General features: G+C 35.4%; 1 protein-coding gene across 1 annotated transcript in view; it reads left to right on the forward strand.

Annotated features, from left to right (window-relative positions):
- AQR (aquarius intron-binding spliceosomal factor) overlaps positions 1–18000 on the forward strand; it is an 83729-nt gene that overhangs the window by 49281 nt on the left and 16448 nt on the right. Inside the window, exons 21-30 of the mRNA XM_040226986.1 lie at positions 26–172; positions 929–998; positions 3043–3153; positions 5802–5911; positions 8317–8452; positions 10522–10731; positions 12864–13001; positions 15770–15841; positions 16844–17031; positions 17730–17901. Of these exons, the coding sequence (XP_040082920.1) occupies positions 26–172; positions 929–998; positions 3043–3153; positions 5802–5911; positions 8317–8452; positions 10522–10731; positions 12864–13001; positions 15770–15841; positions 16844–17031; positions 17730–17901 (1354 nt within the window). The remainder of the gene's footprint in view (positions 1–25; positions 173–928; positions 999–3042; positions 3154–5801; positions 5912–8316; positions 8453–10521; positions 10732–12863; positions 13002–15769; positions 15842–16843; positions 17032–17729; positions 17902–18000) is intronic.

Below are 18000 nucleotides of genomic sequence, written 5' to 3' on the forward strand. Positions count from 1 at the left end.
ATAAACAAAGGTTTTGGTCTTGTAGGATAACTTTTCCAGTAAGAAGTGGAAAGGGGAAGAAGCGGAAAGATGTAGACGGGGAAGATGAAGACACTGAGGAGGCAAAAACTTTAATTGTTGAACCTCATGTTATTCCTAATAGAGGTCCTTATCCTTACAACCAACCCAAACGGTAATTTCACTGCCTCTGCTAATTATAGTAATAGATAATAGTTTACTGTTTCACATTGGTTAGTAATATTTAAAAGTTTTTCTGATTCTTTGAAAATTTTAAGACACTTCTGTTTCTGTACCCTCTTTACTTTTCTTCTGTTAGTTGACTCAATAGTTCAGACATTTTTGACCATTCTGTAGTATTTCAAAAAGAAACATTTTCAGGTACTATGAAAAAGAAATATTAGCAGTCTGCCTGAATGTGACCCCAAGGTTCTTACTTCATGACTATGCAGTACATTTAGCAGCTACCCTTGTGCATGTGTGTCATGAGTAATAAAGTGGCGTTGTGTTTGGTATTAGATGGGGAACCAGTACTTTGACACTCCAGTTAAGATCTGGGCTAATCATATTGAAAAATAACTGTCGTCTTTTCTTTCCACAAGATTCACTCAGTTTTAATTGGTCTGCGGAGGGGCAGAGATAAAGAAAGTCATTCAGAACTGACTGGGTCAGTCATGTGATCTGCTGTGCAACATTGTGCTTACAGTTAACAATACTGTACTGTGCATTTAAATTTTGTTGAAAGAGTATGTCTTTATGTACTTTTTGCTGCACACGCACAGCCATAAAAAGGCCTCGGATGGGAGGAAGAAGAGATTGGGAGACCAGGGACAAATACAGAGCAAATGTCCAGACCTCTTCTTGTCTAAATTCTTATTAACATTATCCATCTTTATGTTTAACCAATTTCTTATCAACTCTTAATTTGCAGTAATACAATTCAGTTCACTCATACACAGATAGAGGCCATCCGTGCTGGAATGCAGCCTGGGCTAACTATGGTAAGAGAATTACTATTCTACTAGTTCTTAAATGGATTCAGACTAGAAGTAAGCATCAGATTTTCAGAGTATATTCCATTTTTAAGCACAGAAACCCAATTGAATTGTTATAAGTAATTGTGGCACCTTATGTCATTGGACACTACTCATTTCAATGTTGATAAAAAATGTTTCATTAGAACTGAGCTATGGCCATTTGTTTATGTACTGCCTATAGCCTTTTTATGCTGCCACAGTACATAAAGTGTTTATTTGCTGGCTCTTTGCAGAAAAGTTCTGTTGACACTGATTTAGAAGTGTGTTTAATTTCCAGGTATTTGGAGGTTTTCTAGTTGTCTTCCAGTTACTGGTTTCCATTATGGTCAGAGAGCATATTGAATACTTCCTATAATTTTCATTTTTTAATTTATTAAGGTTTGTTTTATGGCCCAGAACATGATCTGTTGGTGAATATTCCATGTGCACTTGAATATGTGTTCTCTTGTCTTGAGTGGATTGTCCTATGTATGCCATTTGGTTGTTGCTGTTGCTCAGTACTTGTCTGTCCTTGAGAGAGGAGTGTTGAAGTCTCCATCTGCAGTTGTGAATTTGCTTCTCCTTTCAGTTCTCTCAGTTTTTGCTTCATGTGTTTTAAAGCTTCATGGAGATGTACGTACCCTTTCAGGGTTGTTGTGTCTTATTGGTGAATTGATGCTTCTGTCCTGTATACTGTCTGTCTTCATCACTGGTGACTTTCTTTGCTCTAAAGACTACTTTGATACTAATATAGCCAATGCAGCTTTCTTTTGATTGGTGTTTACATGACACATCTTTTACTGTCCTTTCACTTCTAACCTACCTGTTATATTTGAAGTGAGTTTCTTGTAGACAGCATATGTTTGGACATGGCGTTTTCCCTCTATTCTTAATGGCTACTCTAGAGAATTATAATATACATACTTACCTTTTCACAGCCTACTTATAATCAATATTTTGTCTCTTAAATTGAATGGAGGGTCCTTGCTTCCATATAAGTCCCTTTACCTTCCCATTTTATGTTGTTGTAATTGAAAATACTATCACACAATATTAAAATTTTTTATTACAGACATCAAACATATTTTAAAGAACTCCAGAGGAGAAGAATAGTCTATTATATTTACCATTTATCCTTTATTCCTGATATCTCAAGTATCCTCTGGTATCATTTCCTTTTTTTTTTTTTTGCTGTGCAGCATGTGGAATCTTACTTCCCTGACCAGGGATTAAACCCAGGCCCCCAGTAGTAGAAGCACAGAGTCCTAAACACTGGACCACCATGGAATTCCCTGGTGGTGTTTCCCTTGTCTGAAGAATTTCTTTTACCAATTTGAAGAACAGATCAGCTAACAATGAATTACCTTTGTATTCCTTCATCTGAGAGTGTCTCTAATTCATTTTCATTCTTTAAAATATTTTTCACTGGACATAGAATTTTCACTGATAGTTTTCTTTTCAGCCCTTTAAAAATGTGACTCCACTTCCTTTTGGTTTCCGTGGTTCTGATGAGAAGTGCACAGTCATCTGAAATGTCTTTTTGCTATATGTAATATATCATTTTTCTCTAGTTACTATTAAGATTTTTTTTTGTCTTTAGATTCCAACCATTTAATTATTATATGTCTCTTCTTAGATTTCTTTGGTATTATTCTGTTTATGCTTCAGTGAGCTTCTTGAATCTGTTGATTTATGTCTTTTGTCAGATTTGAGAAATTTCCGGCCATTATTTCTTTAAATATTTTTCTATACTGTATACTTTTCCCCCTCTCTAGAACTTCAAGGATATCAGACCTTTTAATATTGCCCCATAAATTCATGAAGGCATGAATCTTTTTTTCTCTGCTTTTTATTCAGGATGGCTGATTTCTATTGATTCATCTTCAAGTACACTAACTCTTACCTTTTCCGTGTTGCCTTGAACTTACCCAGCAAATTTTCTAACTTGTTTCATCTTTCAGGTTTAAAATTTTCTTTTTCTAACATTGTGGTAATTCAGTAGTTTGCTATATGTTCATCTGCTTTTTAGGTTGTGGGCCCACCAGGTACAGGAAAAACAGATGTGGCAGTTCAAATTATATCCAACATCTACCACAATTTCCCAGAGCAGAGGACTCTGATTGTTACTCATTCCAATCAGGTAAGAAAAAGGGAGTGTGTTTGTACATGTGCGCTCATGTGTGTACATGCTTATGTGAAGTGGGTGTGCACGTGTGGAACAAGAGCTGCGTAGAAGCACAGTGTAGGTTTCTGTGTATATGATAGCCTGATTTTGGGCACACAGCATTACCAGCAAAGGCTGATGAGCATAGTGTTTGTTGTTGAGTTAATCTTGGATTATCACTGGTCATGACCAGACTATTCTAATAGAGGCAGTCCACATGTGGAAAAGCTGAGAGGAATATTTGGATACGTGGTAATTGACTTTTTCCCCCATCTTCCATTCTTAGCTAGACCTTTGTCTTTAAAAGTATTACCCCTTACTTACTAGTAGTATTTTTCTGCTACTAGAATGGATATTCGTAAAAGACTGAACCTATATCATGTTGACACTGGATTGAATTTTAAGTTCTTATGAAGTATACATATGAATATGTATATTACATGGGTAGACTGTTTTAGGTTGCTGGTCCAGTAACATAAAACATGAATAAATAGCTGAGGCTTCCTTATGGCTCAGATGGTAAAGAATCTGAGCTGGTAAAGAATTTGCCTGCAATGTGGGAGACCCAGGTTCAATCCCTGGGTCAGGAAGATCCCCTGGAGAAAGGAATGGCAACCCACTCCAGTATTCTTGCCTAGAGAATCCCACGGACAGACAAGCCTGGCAGGCTACTGTCCATGGAGTCACAGAGTTCGACACGACTGAGCAACTGACACTATAAATAACTAAAACAAGAAAAACAAACTCCTTTCTTGTAAATAATGGATGAAAAATTATCTTTACATCTAATGTGTGCCAGGGTGTTTATTCTAAAGCTGTCATAGAAATAAGGAAGAACAAGTAATATTTATTAATTCTCCTGTAAAATGTGACAGGCAACTCTCAGAATCTTCTGAAACATGTTGTGAAACTTGCACAGTAGTCTGTGCCAAAGGTACTTTTTCTCTGAATACATATTAAAAATAGTGCTTTCGGTTCACTACTTTCTTTTTTTTTTTTAAACTGGTCTGTGAAGAAGCACTGGGTTTTTAGAATGCTCAATGTTACTTATTCTGTTATTCATCAACTTTTAATCCCAGAATTTTAAAGGTATTAACTGTCCATCCAATTCATTCACTCTGTTTTCTTATCTTTAATGTTTGTAAGTAACTGGCATGGTATACTAAAATTGTGCAGGGGAGAGGGTAATCGAGGCTTTATCTTGATAAAAGAAACAAACTATGTAAAGACTTTTTCTATCTTCTGTTTAATGAAATTTAGTCTGTAATAATTTTACCTATTTTCAACTTCTTAGAACGAGTAAGATATTATTCATGTGTTGTTTTAACATACTGGTGTTTTTTTCAAACAAATTTTGTCATAACCCAATACTGACTTTCTGTAGTATCCTCTACTTATGACTGACTTGTGTAGCACTGTTTTAGAGATGATGTTATTTTGCAAAAATAGCCAAAGACGTCTTTGATCCTCTGATAATCAAATCATCCTGTTTAATGCAAATTGTTTATTTTTCAGAGTTTGTATACCAGATCTTGGTTTAAATATGTGATTCAAGCCATTCTCCAACATCACTTTAATTCATGATGAAATCTTACAGTTTTTTCTGAGATTGCCATGTGCGAGTATTTTTTGCCCTCTAAATCTATGTGGTTCATAAGTTTAGATAGGGAAGGTTTAAATAGTGAGTAATGCCATGTGGTCTGATCTATTGTATCTCAAGTTTTAGATGGAGAATATTAAGAGTTTGGATAGTGTGAATTATTTTTTCAGAAAATTTTGTTTATCTCAGCAGTTTCTGAGCTCTAATTGCTAGATTTTGGTAGTAAAAGATAGCTGGATACTTTATAGCCCGGATGTTTACAAGACTGGATATTGACTTCATGGTCAGGGCTAGACTAGTGGTAAATTCAGAGAACTATTTGAATGGGGGCTGATTTTTAAATGGCATTTTTGTTAGTATATCTTTAAATGCAATGAAATGTTTGCCTTTCTACAAAACCTTGTGACTACAGATGTTCAGATAATAAGTACTAGGATTTCAGGAAGCCCCAAAGATGAATGTTTCATGGGTAAATATCTTTCATCAGAACAGTTTGCAGTTAGTGCTCTGCTCCTTATTGTGTCAAGAGCTGATTTAGATTCAGCCTAAGATTTGAGTGCTGCACTTTGGGTTCCTCTCCGAGGTCCTCTTGATACATTCTATCGGCACACCTCCTGGGAGGCCCTCTCCAGCCACAAAACCCTTCCAGTTTTCTGCAACTCATAGAAATTTTGTTGAGTAAAGTGAAATTTGATGTGATTGTTAATTATTGTAGTAAGTATTACTACTTGAGGGAAATAGAAACTGAGCCAAAGCCTTCTCTTTTCATAAATTATCAGAGATGTAATAGATAGATGACTTTTTATGATTTCCAGTTATTATTTGACTACACATACATATATTGCATTATCACAAATCAATAAAAACACTATTTCATTTAAATTATACATGGCCTAATATGTTTCCTTCTGATCTGACTGGGCAATACTCATTCATTTCTACCCTTGTGATTGTTAGTTTTTGTTGCTTTTAAAGGAGCCTACTGATTCTTTAAAACTCACTCATTCTTTTTTTTATTCTTCAGGCCCTGAACCAGTTGTTTGAGAAAATCATGGCTTTAGACATTGACGAGCGCCACCTCCTGCGTCTTGGTCATGGAGAAGAAGAGCTGGAGACAGAGAAAGATTTCAGCAGGTGAGCAAATGGGAATGAGTTTTGAAACAGTATATGAAGAATTTTTAACCTTCTCCTCTTTTTCTTTAATAAAGAAAAACACAACAGGAAAGAGAGCAGTGAATAATCCAACTGAATTCTGAAGGGTTTTAGCATAACCTGCATAGGTATACCAGGTTGCCCCAAAGTCCAGTCATAATTTCCCTCTGTTTCAGTTCTACATGTTTATGTCATTTTTCCCCTCAAACATATGGTTATTTCAGTGAAAAGAATTATCTTGTTCATCTTTCTTAAATTGCAGATTTCCATTTGCTTTCTGTTTACTGAAGTCAACATTGCCAAACCCAAACTATACAACTTTACACAATTCCTTTTTACATTTCATCTGGACATTTAATTTCATTTAATCTGGGCACCAATTAGGTAGATTCACTTAACAAAATGCAATTGGAGATTAGTGATTGTATAAGCTTTGGGGTTGTAAGTATTATTTCAGGAATTTACTGCCAGTTTAGCTGGACTTTATGTTAATGTGACATAAAGTGACTAAAATTTTACAAGTCAAATTTCTTCTGCTATTAGTATTTTGGTTTTTCCTTCAAAGTTGCTATATAAAAAAACAGATCATTTCATTTATAATTAAACTAGTTTTTAAAGCTTGATTTCTGACATAGACATAATTAACAGTTGTACATAATTAATATAGCCTTTGACTATTGAACATTACTTTTGTAATCATTACTAAATTGATTACAGACATCAAAAGAACTAAAAGAGTATTAAATTATTATATTGCATTTATTTAGAGTTCTTATATTAAAGAGCTCACCAAATATTTTTTAGCTTCTAAAAAGTCAGAGGGCAAGATCAACACACCTTAAGTTACTTGGGGCTCTAGATTCTTAATTTTTGAATAGCTGGTAATGCTTCTGAATTCTTCCCATGGGTATTTCTTCTTGTTGAACCTAACTTACACAAGTGGACTCAACTCTGAAAATCTGCTAATCCAGATTTCAGTGAATGTATGCAGGCTGATGAAATGCTAAGTACTGTAATTATAAGTGTATTGCAGTATAATTTATAGTTTTTAGAGAATATTATAATAGAAAAGAAGTAGAATTTTTAAAGTGATTTCTAGTGCTACCAATTTCTTGGGAAATAACTCTTTTTGCTTTCTGAAGGGTAAGTCAAGCTCCAGGCCTTATTAGTAATGTGTATGTTTATTTGATTGAGCAATTATTTCATTTTTCTCTTTGTCATAATTAAAAAGATGAGGGAATAACCAATTGATGGAGCATAATATGTAGTCAGAACATGCTCATTCATCAGTTAAGTTTGCCATCTTACATGGGCATAATTCGTGGCACCCCAAAGTGGTATCAGAGATCACAGGATGCAGATAACAAAAATAATAATAATGAAAATGTTTGAAATAGTTCAGTAATCTCCAAAATTTGATACAGACAGCAAACGCTGTTGGAGAAAAATGACAGTGATAGACTTGTTAAATGCAGTGTTGACACAGATGTTCAATTTGTAAAAAATGCAGTATCTGCAAAGTACAGTAAAGTGAAGCCCAATAAAATGAAGTATTCCTATACATTGCTTTCCCTTTTTAAAATTAATTGAGACTTTTTAATATAATTTTAGATTTACAGAATACTTGAGCAAATATTACATAGGATTCCATTGTATACTGCTGCTTGCTGCTGCTGCCTTTTTTTTTTTTTTTTTGGTGGTGAGGAATTGTAGCAGGCACTTCATTATGGTGGAAAGAATTTGTACAGGCTTTGGGATCCAGTTCTGGTTCCACTTTTTTTTCTTAACTACCTATCTTTGGGCCAGGTACTCTCCAAATTTCAGTTTTCTTACACATTCAGCAAATATTGATGAGCCTATTTGGTCCAGATGCCAAGCTGTGTTCAATGCCAAAGAATAAGCAAATAAATTTTGAAATTACATTTCAAAAGTTTTAGAGCTAACCTCCTTTTATGATAGTGGTGTTCAGAGTAGCCAGTTTATAAACTGTATTCTTGTTTGTTATGAGATGAACTAGCAGTTGAATGTACTATAGCATTTTCTTCTTTGTGACGGTCTTTTTATGAAGAAAAAAGAAAAGATAGCTGAACTAAAGGTGTTTAATAATATAGTTAATTTTCCTTTCTCACAGACCACCAACACATTTGCATATCATCCTTGATCCATTGGTAGATTTTAAGTAGCTTTGGTATAAAATAACTAAAGAACTACCACTTGAGTTACTTTATACCAATGCTACTTAGTAAATATAAACTATGTTTTCTACCTTTTATTTTCTTTGCCCATTTATTATTTCTGTTATGATTTTCTTAAATATTTTGCTGACAATTTCCTTCAAAGTGTCTTCATAATATAATTTTGCTTTTTTACTTAATTGAAATTTTTAGGTATGGAAGAGTTAATTATGTCCTAGCTCGAAGAATAGAACTTTTAGAAGAAGTGAAACGATTGCAGAAGAGTCTAGGAGTTCCAGGAGATGCTTCATACACTTGTGAAACTGCAGGCTATTTCTTCTTGTATCAGGTATAAGAGATTAAAGATATTTAAATCATACTTTATTGGAATATACTCTTTATTTAGAAACTGGGATGGATTCTAGAGATCCTTTCTTGAAAATTATTTTTTCGAGTAGATTAAAAATATGCTGTTGCCAAAGCTATATTTGTGGATGTCAAATGTTTTATCTCCTATTGTCTTCAATTTTCTTTGCTAAATAACTTTACTTGATGACTCATTCAATGAAAGGCCAGTGTTGCTACTTTTAAATTTTTTTCTTCTCCTTTTTTGTTATTGACAAAGTTTCTAGTCTTTTTTATTTTTTCATTTTTTTTCATTACTATAGAAATATAACTAAGTAGCCTAGCTATCCAGTGGTAACAGATGCAGTTTTTTAACTTACTTTTAATATGCATATTAATCAAGCAATAAAAGAAAGCATATTTTCTGTTTAAATTTCCAAAAATACATTTTGTTATAGAATTGATTTCAAAGTAGGAAGTTAAGTTAAAAATTCTTTGACTTCAATTTAGAGGTATGTTTTTGCTTTTGTTAGGGTTAATTTTGGAAGTGTGAAAATTAGGGAGAAATAGCCAAATAAAATGGATAAAAATAAAATTTGAATACTTACTTGGTTTACTAGTAATTTTAAATGGACTGAACATAAAATAATGAAGATTTTTGTATAACTCGATTTGTTTTCTTTGTACTAATGCTATTTGCATATTTTAGGTATAAATCACAGTGTTGAAATTTTTAAATGTGTATGAAAAAAAGTATGCTCATTATAAGCTGATAAACCACTTGAGTCCATTCAGAATGAGTATATTTCATGGTTCCTTATGAAACATGGGACATATGCATGATGATGCAAAGTTATCTCCGTTTTAGACTCTTCAGAACTTTGAATAACGGAGTAATGATCATGCTTAAGTGCATGTTTGTCACAAGATAAAATCACCAGGCTCTTAGTGAAAACGACTTTTAAAAGTAGTAGAAGTAACATATGAATTACTGAGGCCTAACAAATTTGAGAAATATGAACTGGAGGCCTCACAGTGTTCATAAACAATTTTCAACACACAATAATCACATTAGGAAAATTGTTGAAAAGGAAAATTCTCAAGCTCTGTCCCCAGAGACTTTCTTTTAATACAGTGTGATATCCAGGAATCTACATTTTTATTTAGCTTCTCAGATATTCTGCCTAAGGACTACAGTTTGAGAAACACTGAAGTTATAACAGAAAAACTGAGAGAATTACAAAAATTAAGTAGGAACTGAGTGGGGTCACATTTACACCAGCATATATTTAAACTATCTATACCCAAAAAGTCATAAAGTGAGCTTTCAAATACTTAGGCAGCTTAACCAGAAGTTTTTTATATGTATACTAAGAAGAATTCAAAAAATTTTTGAAGATCTAGGAGAAGAGTTGACAAGTGCTAAATTGATTAAAAAGCTACTAGAGCTGGACGTTAACCATATATGGAAAGAAACTGAGATAGTGAAAAAATAAGGAATTTCTTTGTTCAGAGAGGGGCTTTTGGATCATCGATCATAAACTGTTTTGAATATGCATGGGAAATATGAAACATCTGAGATGGAAGGTCCCATGAGATGATTCTAGGGTTCTTTCCTATCTGTACATGTTTTATTTAAGGGTTTTTTACCCTACAGTCTTGAAGTTTACTTTTATAAAAGAAGAGCAGTTTGTCAGTGACTTGGATAAGAAATAGTCTGGTTGAGTCAAAGATTTCTTTTCTTTTCCTTTTCCTACTGGACCAGAGAAGACCAAACAAAGCGCATTTTTTATTTTATTATTTAAAACATTGTTGTTCAGTCACTCTCGTTTGGACACCAGCTCTTTGTAACCCAATGGATGGTAGCCTTCCAGGCTCCTCTGTCCATGGGATTTTCCAGGCAAGGAATACTGGAGTGGGTTGTCGTTTCCTTCTCCAAGGGATCCTCCCAACTTAGGGATCAGTCCAAGTCTCCTGCATTGGCAGGCAGATTCTCTCCCACTGAGCCAACAGGGAAGTCCATCTAAAACATAAGGGCTGGCCAATTTAACCTCAAGTCTCTTTTTCTTACAGGTAATGTCTCGTTGGGAAGAGTATATCAGCAAAGTGAAAAACAAAAGTAACACGATGCCAGATATTACTGAAGTCTCTGCTTTCTTCCCTTTTCATGAGTACTTTGCAAATGCCCCTCAACCCATTTTTAAAGGCCGATCTTATGAAGAAGACATGGAAATTGCTGAAGGATGTTTCAGGCATATTAAGAAAATCTTTACTCAGCTTGAGGTAAGGATTCTCAAGTTCTTTTTACTTTCTTTTAAAGGTTTTAAACTTAGCTGGTTTTCTTTTTTTTTTTTTTTTTAAAGTAAGTAGAATATTCAGATCTAGCGAACAAGATTATTACTTTTAAGTGGAATTATTGGAAGCATGTTATTGTTCTAGTTGAAGAAATAAGTAAAAATTATGATATGAATTGAATCACCATTTTTTTTTCCTGGTGTGAGAGTCTTGATATTTAAGAAAGGAATGCTTTCTTTAGGAGATTTAACAGTAGTTCCTTGATTTGGAATTTGGCCATTCTAAGTTCTTTATGCCTAGTGGGCAAAGTGAGGTTGCTGTGTTATCCAAGATGTTCCTGATTATTAAGGTGAAATAAGAATCACGACTATACACAGGAGACAGAGAAGAATGTTTGGAGCCCAGGGCCCCTGGGATGCTTCCTAGTTTTCTCATTCCTTATTGGAAACATCCCTGGAAGACTACAGCAATACTGTAAAAGGACCACATTTCAGACTCACATTCCTCTCTGTTAGAAGGTTTAGGATTACTTCAGATTAAAAGAGCAAAGATCATCTCTTTTTAAAAGTCTTTGTACCTTTTAGATATGATTTTATCCCTACTTCTTACAATAATATCTGGCAGATAGTAAATATTCAGTAAACATTGACACATGGTGTGAGTAGGTGGATAGAAATGGATGAATGGTTGGTACAGAATAATAAATATGTATATACATATGTAGTATATATGTAGTATGATAATGATAAATAAAATCGTAAAACCTGGAAAGCAGTGTTGTGGTATGCTTATGACTACATAAATAGAATATAAAAGGATAAAAGCATATAATTTATAATAATAGCTGTCTGGGGAGAGGGAGGAAGGAAATACAGGGTACCTCCACCTGTGCCTGTGATGCTTTAATTATTTAAAAATAAATAAACCAAAACAAATGTTTAAAAGTCTGACATAAGTATGACATAATGTTCAGACTTGATAAAACTTGATATTAGGTACTCTGCATGGCTCGTTTACTCCTTACATCCATCTATTGTCGATTCCCCTACTCTGCTCTGGGATCCTCTGCCATGGTCTTGACTGAGACTGGTCCTTGGAGTTTTGGTTTCCCAGCCTCTCATGTCAGCTGACTTCTGGCTGGGTTTAGCCAATGAGAAATGTGGCAAAAATGGAGGAAAGAAGGAAGCCAGGGTTTTTCACCACCAGCTCTCTCTGCCTGGGTTTCCTCCCTTACATGACTCCAGTTTCTGCTGACCTGGTCCACTGCTGTTCCAGCTTATATTGATACCTCAGTTTCTGGGCTTAGATAACACTTCCTCTTCTTTATACTTCTTAGCCTACAGATGGTCATAATATTCTGCTGTTGTCAATCTCTGGGTTACTTCACCATTCGCTGGTTGGCTTTTCTACTCCTCCATCACCTGCATAATGGGTTCCTTGCAATAAATTCCTTTCATTATGAATGCTTGACATAGTGTCTATTTTCCTGGAGGTACAAGGGTGATTGATAGTCAGTATTCTTGTTGATACAGTAAATATTTTACCTTATACAAAAAAGCAGTCCAAATTGTAGCTTTAATATCAATTATTATTCGAACTTAATTAGTAACTTATTAATCATGGACAGAATTGTTGTTCTCTCAGTTCAGTTCAGTTCAGTCACTCAGTCGTGTCCGACTCTTTGTGACCCCATGGACTGCAGCACGCCAGGCTTCCCTGTCCTTCACCAACTCCCAGAGCTTGCTCAAGCTCATGTTCATCGAGTTGGATGATAGGCTTAGTTTATGCTGCTGCAGCTAAGTTGTCTGACTCTGTAAGCCTATGGACTGTAGCCCACTAGGCTCCTCTGTCCATGGAATTCTCCAGGCAAGAACACTGAAGTGGGTTGCCATGTCCTGCTCCAGGGGATCTTCTCAACCCGGGGATCAAACATCTCACGTCTTACCTGCACTGGCTGGCGGGTTCTTTACCTGCACTGGCTGGCGGGTTCTTTACCTGCACTGGCTGACACCACCCAGATAGTTATATTAAGCTTGCACATAAAGTCTCATAAACTGGATTATTGAACGTATGCATGATTTTCCTAAAACAAGTATCTCATTGTTTCCCCACTCCCATAGGAATTCAGAGCCTCTGAACTGCTTCGAAGTGGACTAGACAGATCTAAATACCTCTTGGTGAAAGAAGCCAAAATCATTGCTATGACCTGTACTCATGCTGCCTTAAAACGACATGATTTAGTCAAGTTAGGTTTCAAGGTAAAGACTTATATTTTAGTTCCTTAATTCATCTGTGCAGCTGCTAGTTCCTTTCTTTTCTCTTCTCTCCTTAATACTTGGCCCTTTCCCTTGATTGTTTGCTTCTTACTGAAGTTTGCATTTATAATTACTTTAAAATGTTTCTAAAGTGATAATAATCTCCCATGTTTAAATCTAATTTTTCTAAATTTAGTTACTAGATGCATTAATATGTCTTTAAAGTAACATTATAGCCATATGACTGTCTAAATAATGTAATACTTTTTAAGGTAAATTAACTTACTTTCACTGTGTTAAAAGAATTTCCAAACAGAACTAAAAACTTTATAAAAACACTTGACAGTGTTTTTCACCTATTAGAAATCTGTATGCTTGCCTTATTTACCTTTTAAGCACTCATCCACTGCAGTTATTTGTTCATTCAGTAAATGAAAAGCATTCTGTATGAGGAGATGGAATATACTTATTTAGACTGTCAAACAAGATATTTAAATGGCTCCATCTCAGGATGAGGACTGGAGAGCCAAAGGGTAAAGACAGCCTGTTACTTGTTACTCAGTTGAAATGTAATGTAATAATTGATCAGTAAATTTGAGTTTGCAGACACTTTGTGACTTTGCTAGTGGTACTGACTAAGCTCTGATTTTAATGCAAATCGTTTAACTTCCCTCCAACTGGTTTATATGATGTTATTAGTGTTTTATATACTGGTTTGAATTCAAAGTTAGCAAAACACTTGTTGTTGATGAAAATAGCTGACATTTTTTAAGTTTATGAGGTCACTGGAAGATAAGTGCTAAATAAATTCAAGGTGATAGAATTGTTGCAATCTTGGATTAAAGTTTCCTCAGCTATAAGGTAGGACAAATATGATAATTTATTAAAAGGTAGTGTGAACTTAACCTAGTGGTGTGAACTTACCTTTTGCAAATTAGTGAAAATTTTTCACCTAAATATTTTGTTCTTGCTTTGGGCTGACACATAAAATATACTCTGGATTTGCTATTAAATCACATTACTTTTAACAACACAGGGAAATGATACAATCTAAACTGAGCATTTTATGCTTCCATGCAGCTGTTCACGTGCATAATCTACAAAACATTACTTGTAGCTTATCATATTTTCATTAATCATTTTCTTATACTGTGCTAGTGAGTGCTGAGGGTATCCCTTAACATTACTCCCCACTCAATTATCTAGTCTTTAAACTCTTTTAATATTTCCTTTGTCCTTTTCATTTATATCAATAAAAAGTGCTAAATTTCCATTTTAGGCATTGTCTTTTGATTCCGTGCTGTCTCCAAGGAGACATGCAAACAACTTTTGTGTGCTCTTTTCCTTCCTTAATACACCCAGTATAGTTGTGTCATATTTTGCTTTGCAATTAGAATCTCCTTTTTAACAAGAGCTATAGATATATTTTTATAGGTTAAATCACTTTAGAGTTTCTGTTTCTCAGGAAGGAGTCTCTTTAAGCTGTCATCTTTGAGCTTTTCCCATTCTGTTCTCCATATTGTGTCTATCACCTTGAGACCCCACGTGGGAACTTCTGAGAAAATATGACTCTTTGAACCCCTTCCTCCTAGGTTCCCACCAGGATGACCTAACTAATCATTGTAATAGGGAAATTTAGCATCAGATAGAGCTAGAGAAGATATCCATCCACATGCCTAAAACTTAAGGTAATTTCACTAGAAAACAGTACAGAATTGAACCTTAAATTTCATCATGTCCAGTAGAAATCCAGCTACCAGTCTTGAACAAATACAAGCATATTTTGGTAAAAATGAGTAGCACAGAAACTGCTGCTGCTAAGTTGCCTCAGTCATCTCTGACTCTGCGACCCCATAGACAGCAGCCCACCAGGCTCCTCTGTCCCTGGGATTCTCCAGGCAAGAATACTGGAGTGGGTTGCCAATTCCTTCTCCAGCACAGAAACTGCTGCTGCTGCTGCTAAGTCGCTTCAGTCGTGTCCGACTCTGTGCAACCCCATAGACAGTAGCCCACCAGGCTCCCCCATCCCTGGGATTCTCTAGGCAAGAATACTGGAGTGAGTTGCCTTTTCCTTCTCCAGTGCATGAAAGCGAAAAGTCAAAGTGAAGTCGCTCAGTCGTGTCCGACTCGTAGCGACCCCATGGACTGCAGCCTACCAGGCTCCTCCATCCATGGGATTTTCCAGGCAAGAGTACTGGAGTGGGGTGCCATTGCCTTCTCCAGCACAGAAACTAGAGGATATATAAACAATTAGCTTAAAAGAAAAAAGTTAATTAAGCATTAAGAGTAAATATACTCCCCCTACCATCCACTTCCTTGAAAAAAAATCAGGGGAGAAAACTTTGAAAATAGAAAACAAAGGAACTCTACTTTGTGCTTAGTAAGAGTCTCAAAGAAGGTATTTTACGAGGAATAGGATATCATACTATAAATAGCAATCAGAATTAGAAGAGGAAGGGAAAGATAAAACCTGATGAGAATAAATATAGAAGAAATCGGGCAGATAGAAGATTCACAAAGAATGAAATTTCCTTCGGTTGGAGCAAGACTTGATTTTTCATTATTTTATAGATGTGCAGTGCCTAACTTCCTGGAAATGAGTATTCAGGCACAATGGTAAAGAAGATCATGAACTTTCTGTTTGAATAATTTGTATGTTATTTTTATCTGAATTATTTGAGAGGTTTGGGGATGCTTATTACAGTCATGGTGTTAGCTGTTTGGTTTTCAAACTGTCTGTTTCACAAGCTTTCTTTTTCTCCATTTCTCAGTATGACAACATTTTAATGGAGGAAGCTGCTCAGATTCTGGAGATAGAAACTTTTATACCTCTTCTTCTACAGGTAAGATACTGAAATTGAGACAAAGTAGAGATTTAAGAATTCTGGAGGGTGGAGTCAGAAAACTAGAGTTTGGGGGTGCTGATTGCTATGATTATGTATTCTCCTTAACTTCATGATATTTAGTATTCTATTTTAAGCATGTAAACGTCCTTTAATCTATTCATTGGTTATTGAGTAGTTTGTATTATTTGGGAGTACTATTTAAAAATTCATAGTTTATCTCTAAGTTTTGAAAAGACAGCAATTTTTCTCAAAAAAATTACATTTTTATGCAGTTTAGAGGGAAGATGAGCTTTTTTTTCATTTCTTTTAGAGTTGTTTCTGGAATTATTTTTGATCCCTGGGTACATTATTTTTCTTTATTTTATACCTGCAATTTTTTAGTTAAATGAGGATGTTTAAGGATGTTTTCTTATTGTACAATAGTCTTTACTATGGAAGCATTAAAAAAAAAATGTGGAATTCCTGATTGAAGAACAGAGGCTTCTCTAATTTATTGATAATTGGGTTCTGAAAGTTGTTTTATAAAGCCAAGTTATCTGGTATTTTTCTTTTATCAAAATATGTTTCAAGAAACAGACATGTAGAGTAGGAAATTGAAGTAATAGAGTAGGAAATTATAGAAGGTATAATTTCTGCTGCCTGTAATTGTGATACAATTTGACATCTTTCCATTTCCCTGCTTGGGCATCTGTTTCTTTCTGTGCACCCTTTGCCTGATTAGGACCTAAGCCTCCCAGACCTCTTTGGGTTACCCTGTGTAGGGTGAGTCCATGCCTGCCTTCTCAATCCCTCCAGCCTCCCTCACACACTGTCAGCCAGTGGTACCCATACAAGTCATTCTGTAAATCTGCCAGGTTCTTCTCTGTGGAACTGGTGAATGACAAGAATTAGTAAACTGTTGAAGCCATCATGTGAATAGCAAGAATCTTGTGCCATGAATTGGAGATTAACAGGGTACTAGATTAATTATTTTGCCATTTCCCCACTTTTTATTCCTAGAATCCTCAGGATGGTTTTAGCCGACTAAAACGCTGGATTATGATTGGTGATCACCACCAGTTACCTCCAGTCATTAAGAACATGGCCTTTCAGAAGTATTCAAACATGGAGCAGTCCCTCTTCACTCGCTTTGTCAGGGTTGGAGTCCCTACTGTGGACCTTGATGCCCAGGGGAGGGCCAGAGCAAGGTAAAGGAGACTGGGCAATGGGAGACGGGAGCAGCGGACTGGATGTTAGGGAAACTACTCCTGTTTAAGGACATCAGTTCCATGACCCAACTATTCGATAGCATCTTCTGTATAGACTCTTAGCACTCTCTGCTCTCTAGGAACTTGCCTGGATACACATCTACAAATTGGAAAATACCTTTATTGCTTTCAGCGTGGGTTGTGAATTGAACAAATGAGTTCCTTCATTTTATTCATTGAGATTAATTTAAGTGACTTATAAACTAAGGGCTTCCTTTCACTGTTACCTCCTTCTTCTGCATGGCCCCAAAAGATATATGATTAATGTCACTTTGAAATCTAAAGCTAGAGATGAACAAGAGAACACACTAATTCTTATTCATAAAATATATAGGTTCCCTCTCAGAGAGTTACTTGTAGTACTTGTAGTTGATTTTCTTATTTCAGGAATAAAGATAGCATTTACCTTAGAGAACATAATAGAGTTATCATTTCTGTAATATCATCAGTCTCCTGATTTGCTTGATGGTAGGGAGACAAAGGTTGCAAAAACATTATTGCTAAAACAATGAGCACAAAGTAGGTAATATGAAAATTAACAGGAAGAACCCAGTTCCTTAGAAACCCCCTTAGGCATATTAAAAGGGAATGTACACTGCTAATGTTTCCTGTTCGGGGTGGGGATTTGTCTTTGACAGCTTGTGCAACCTCTACAACTGGCGGTATAAGAATCTAGGAAACTTACCCCATGTGCAGCTCTTGCCGGAGTTTAGTACAGCCAATGCTGGCTTGCTCTATGACTTCCAGCTCATTAATGTTGAAGATTTTCAGGGAGTTGGAGAATCTGAGCCTAATCCTTACTTTTATCAGGTAAGAAAAAACAAGAAACTTTTAAGTTTATTTTGTATTTTCCTGGCTTACTTACTATCTGAATTAGTATTACTGAACCATTTAGCCAACCACTGAATA

Source organism: Oryx dammah, unplaced genomic scaffold, assembly GCF_014754425.2.
Source record: "Oryx dammah isolate SB20612 unplaced genomic scaffold, SCBI_Odam_1.1 HiC_scaffold_26, whole genome shotgun sequence".
In the NCBI taxonomy this organism is placed as follows: Eukaryota; Metazoa; Chordata; class Mammalia; order Artiodactyla; family Bovidae; genus Oryx; species Oryx dammah.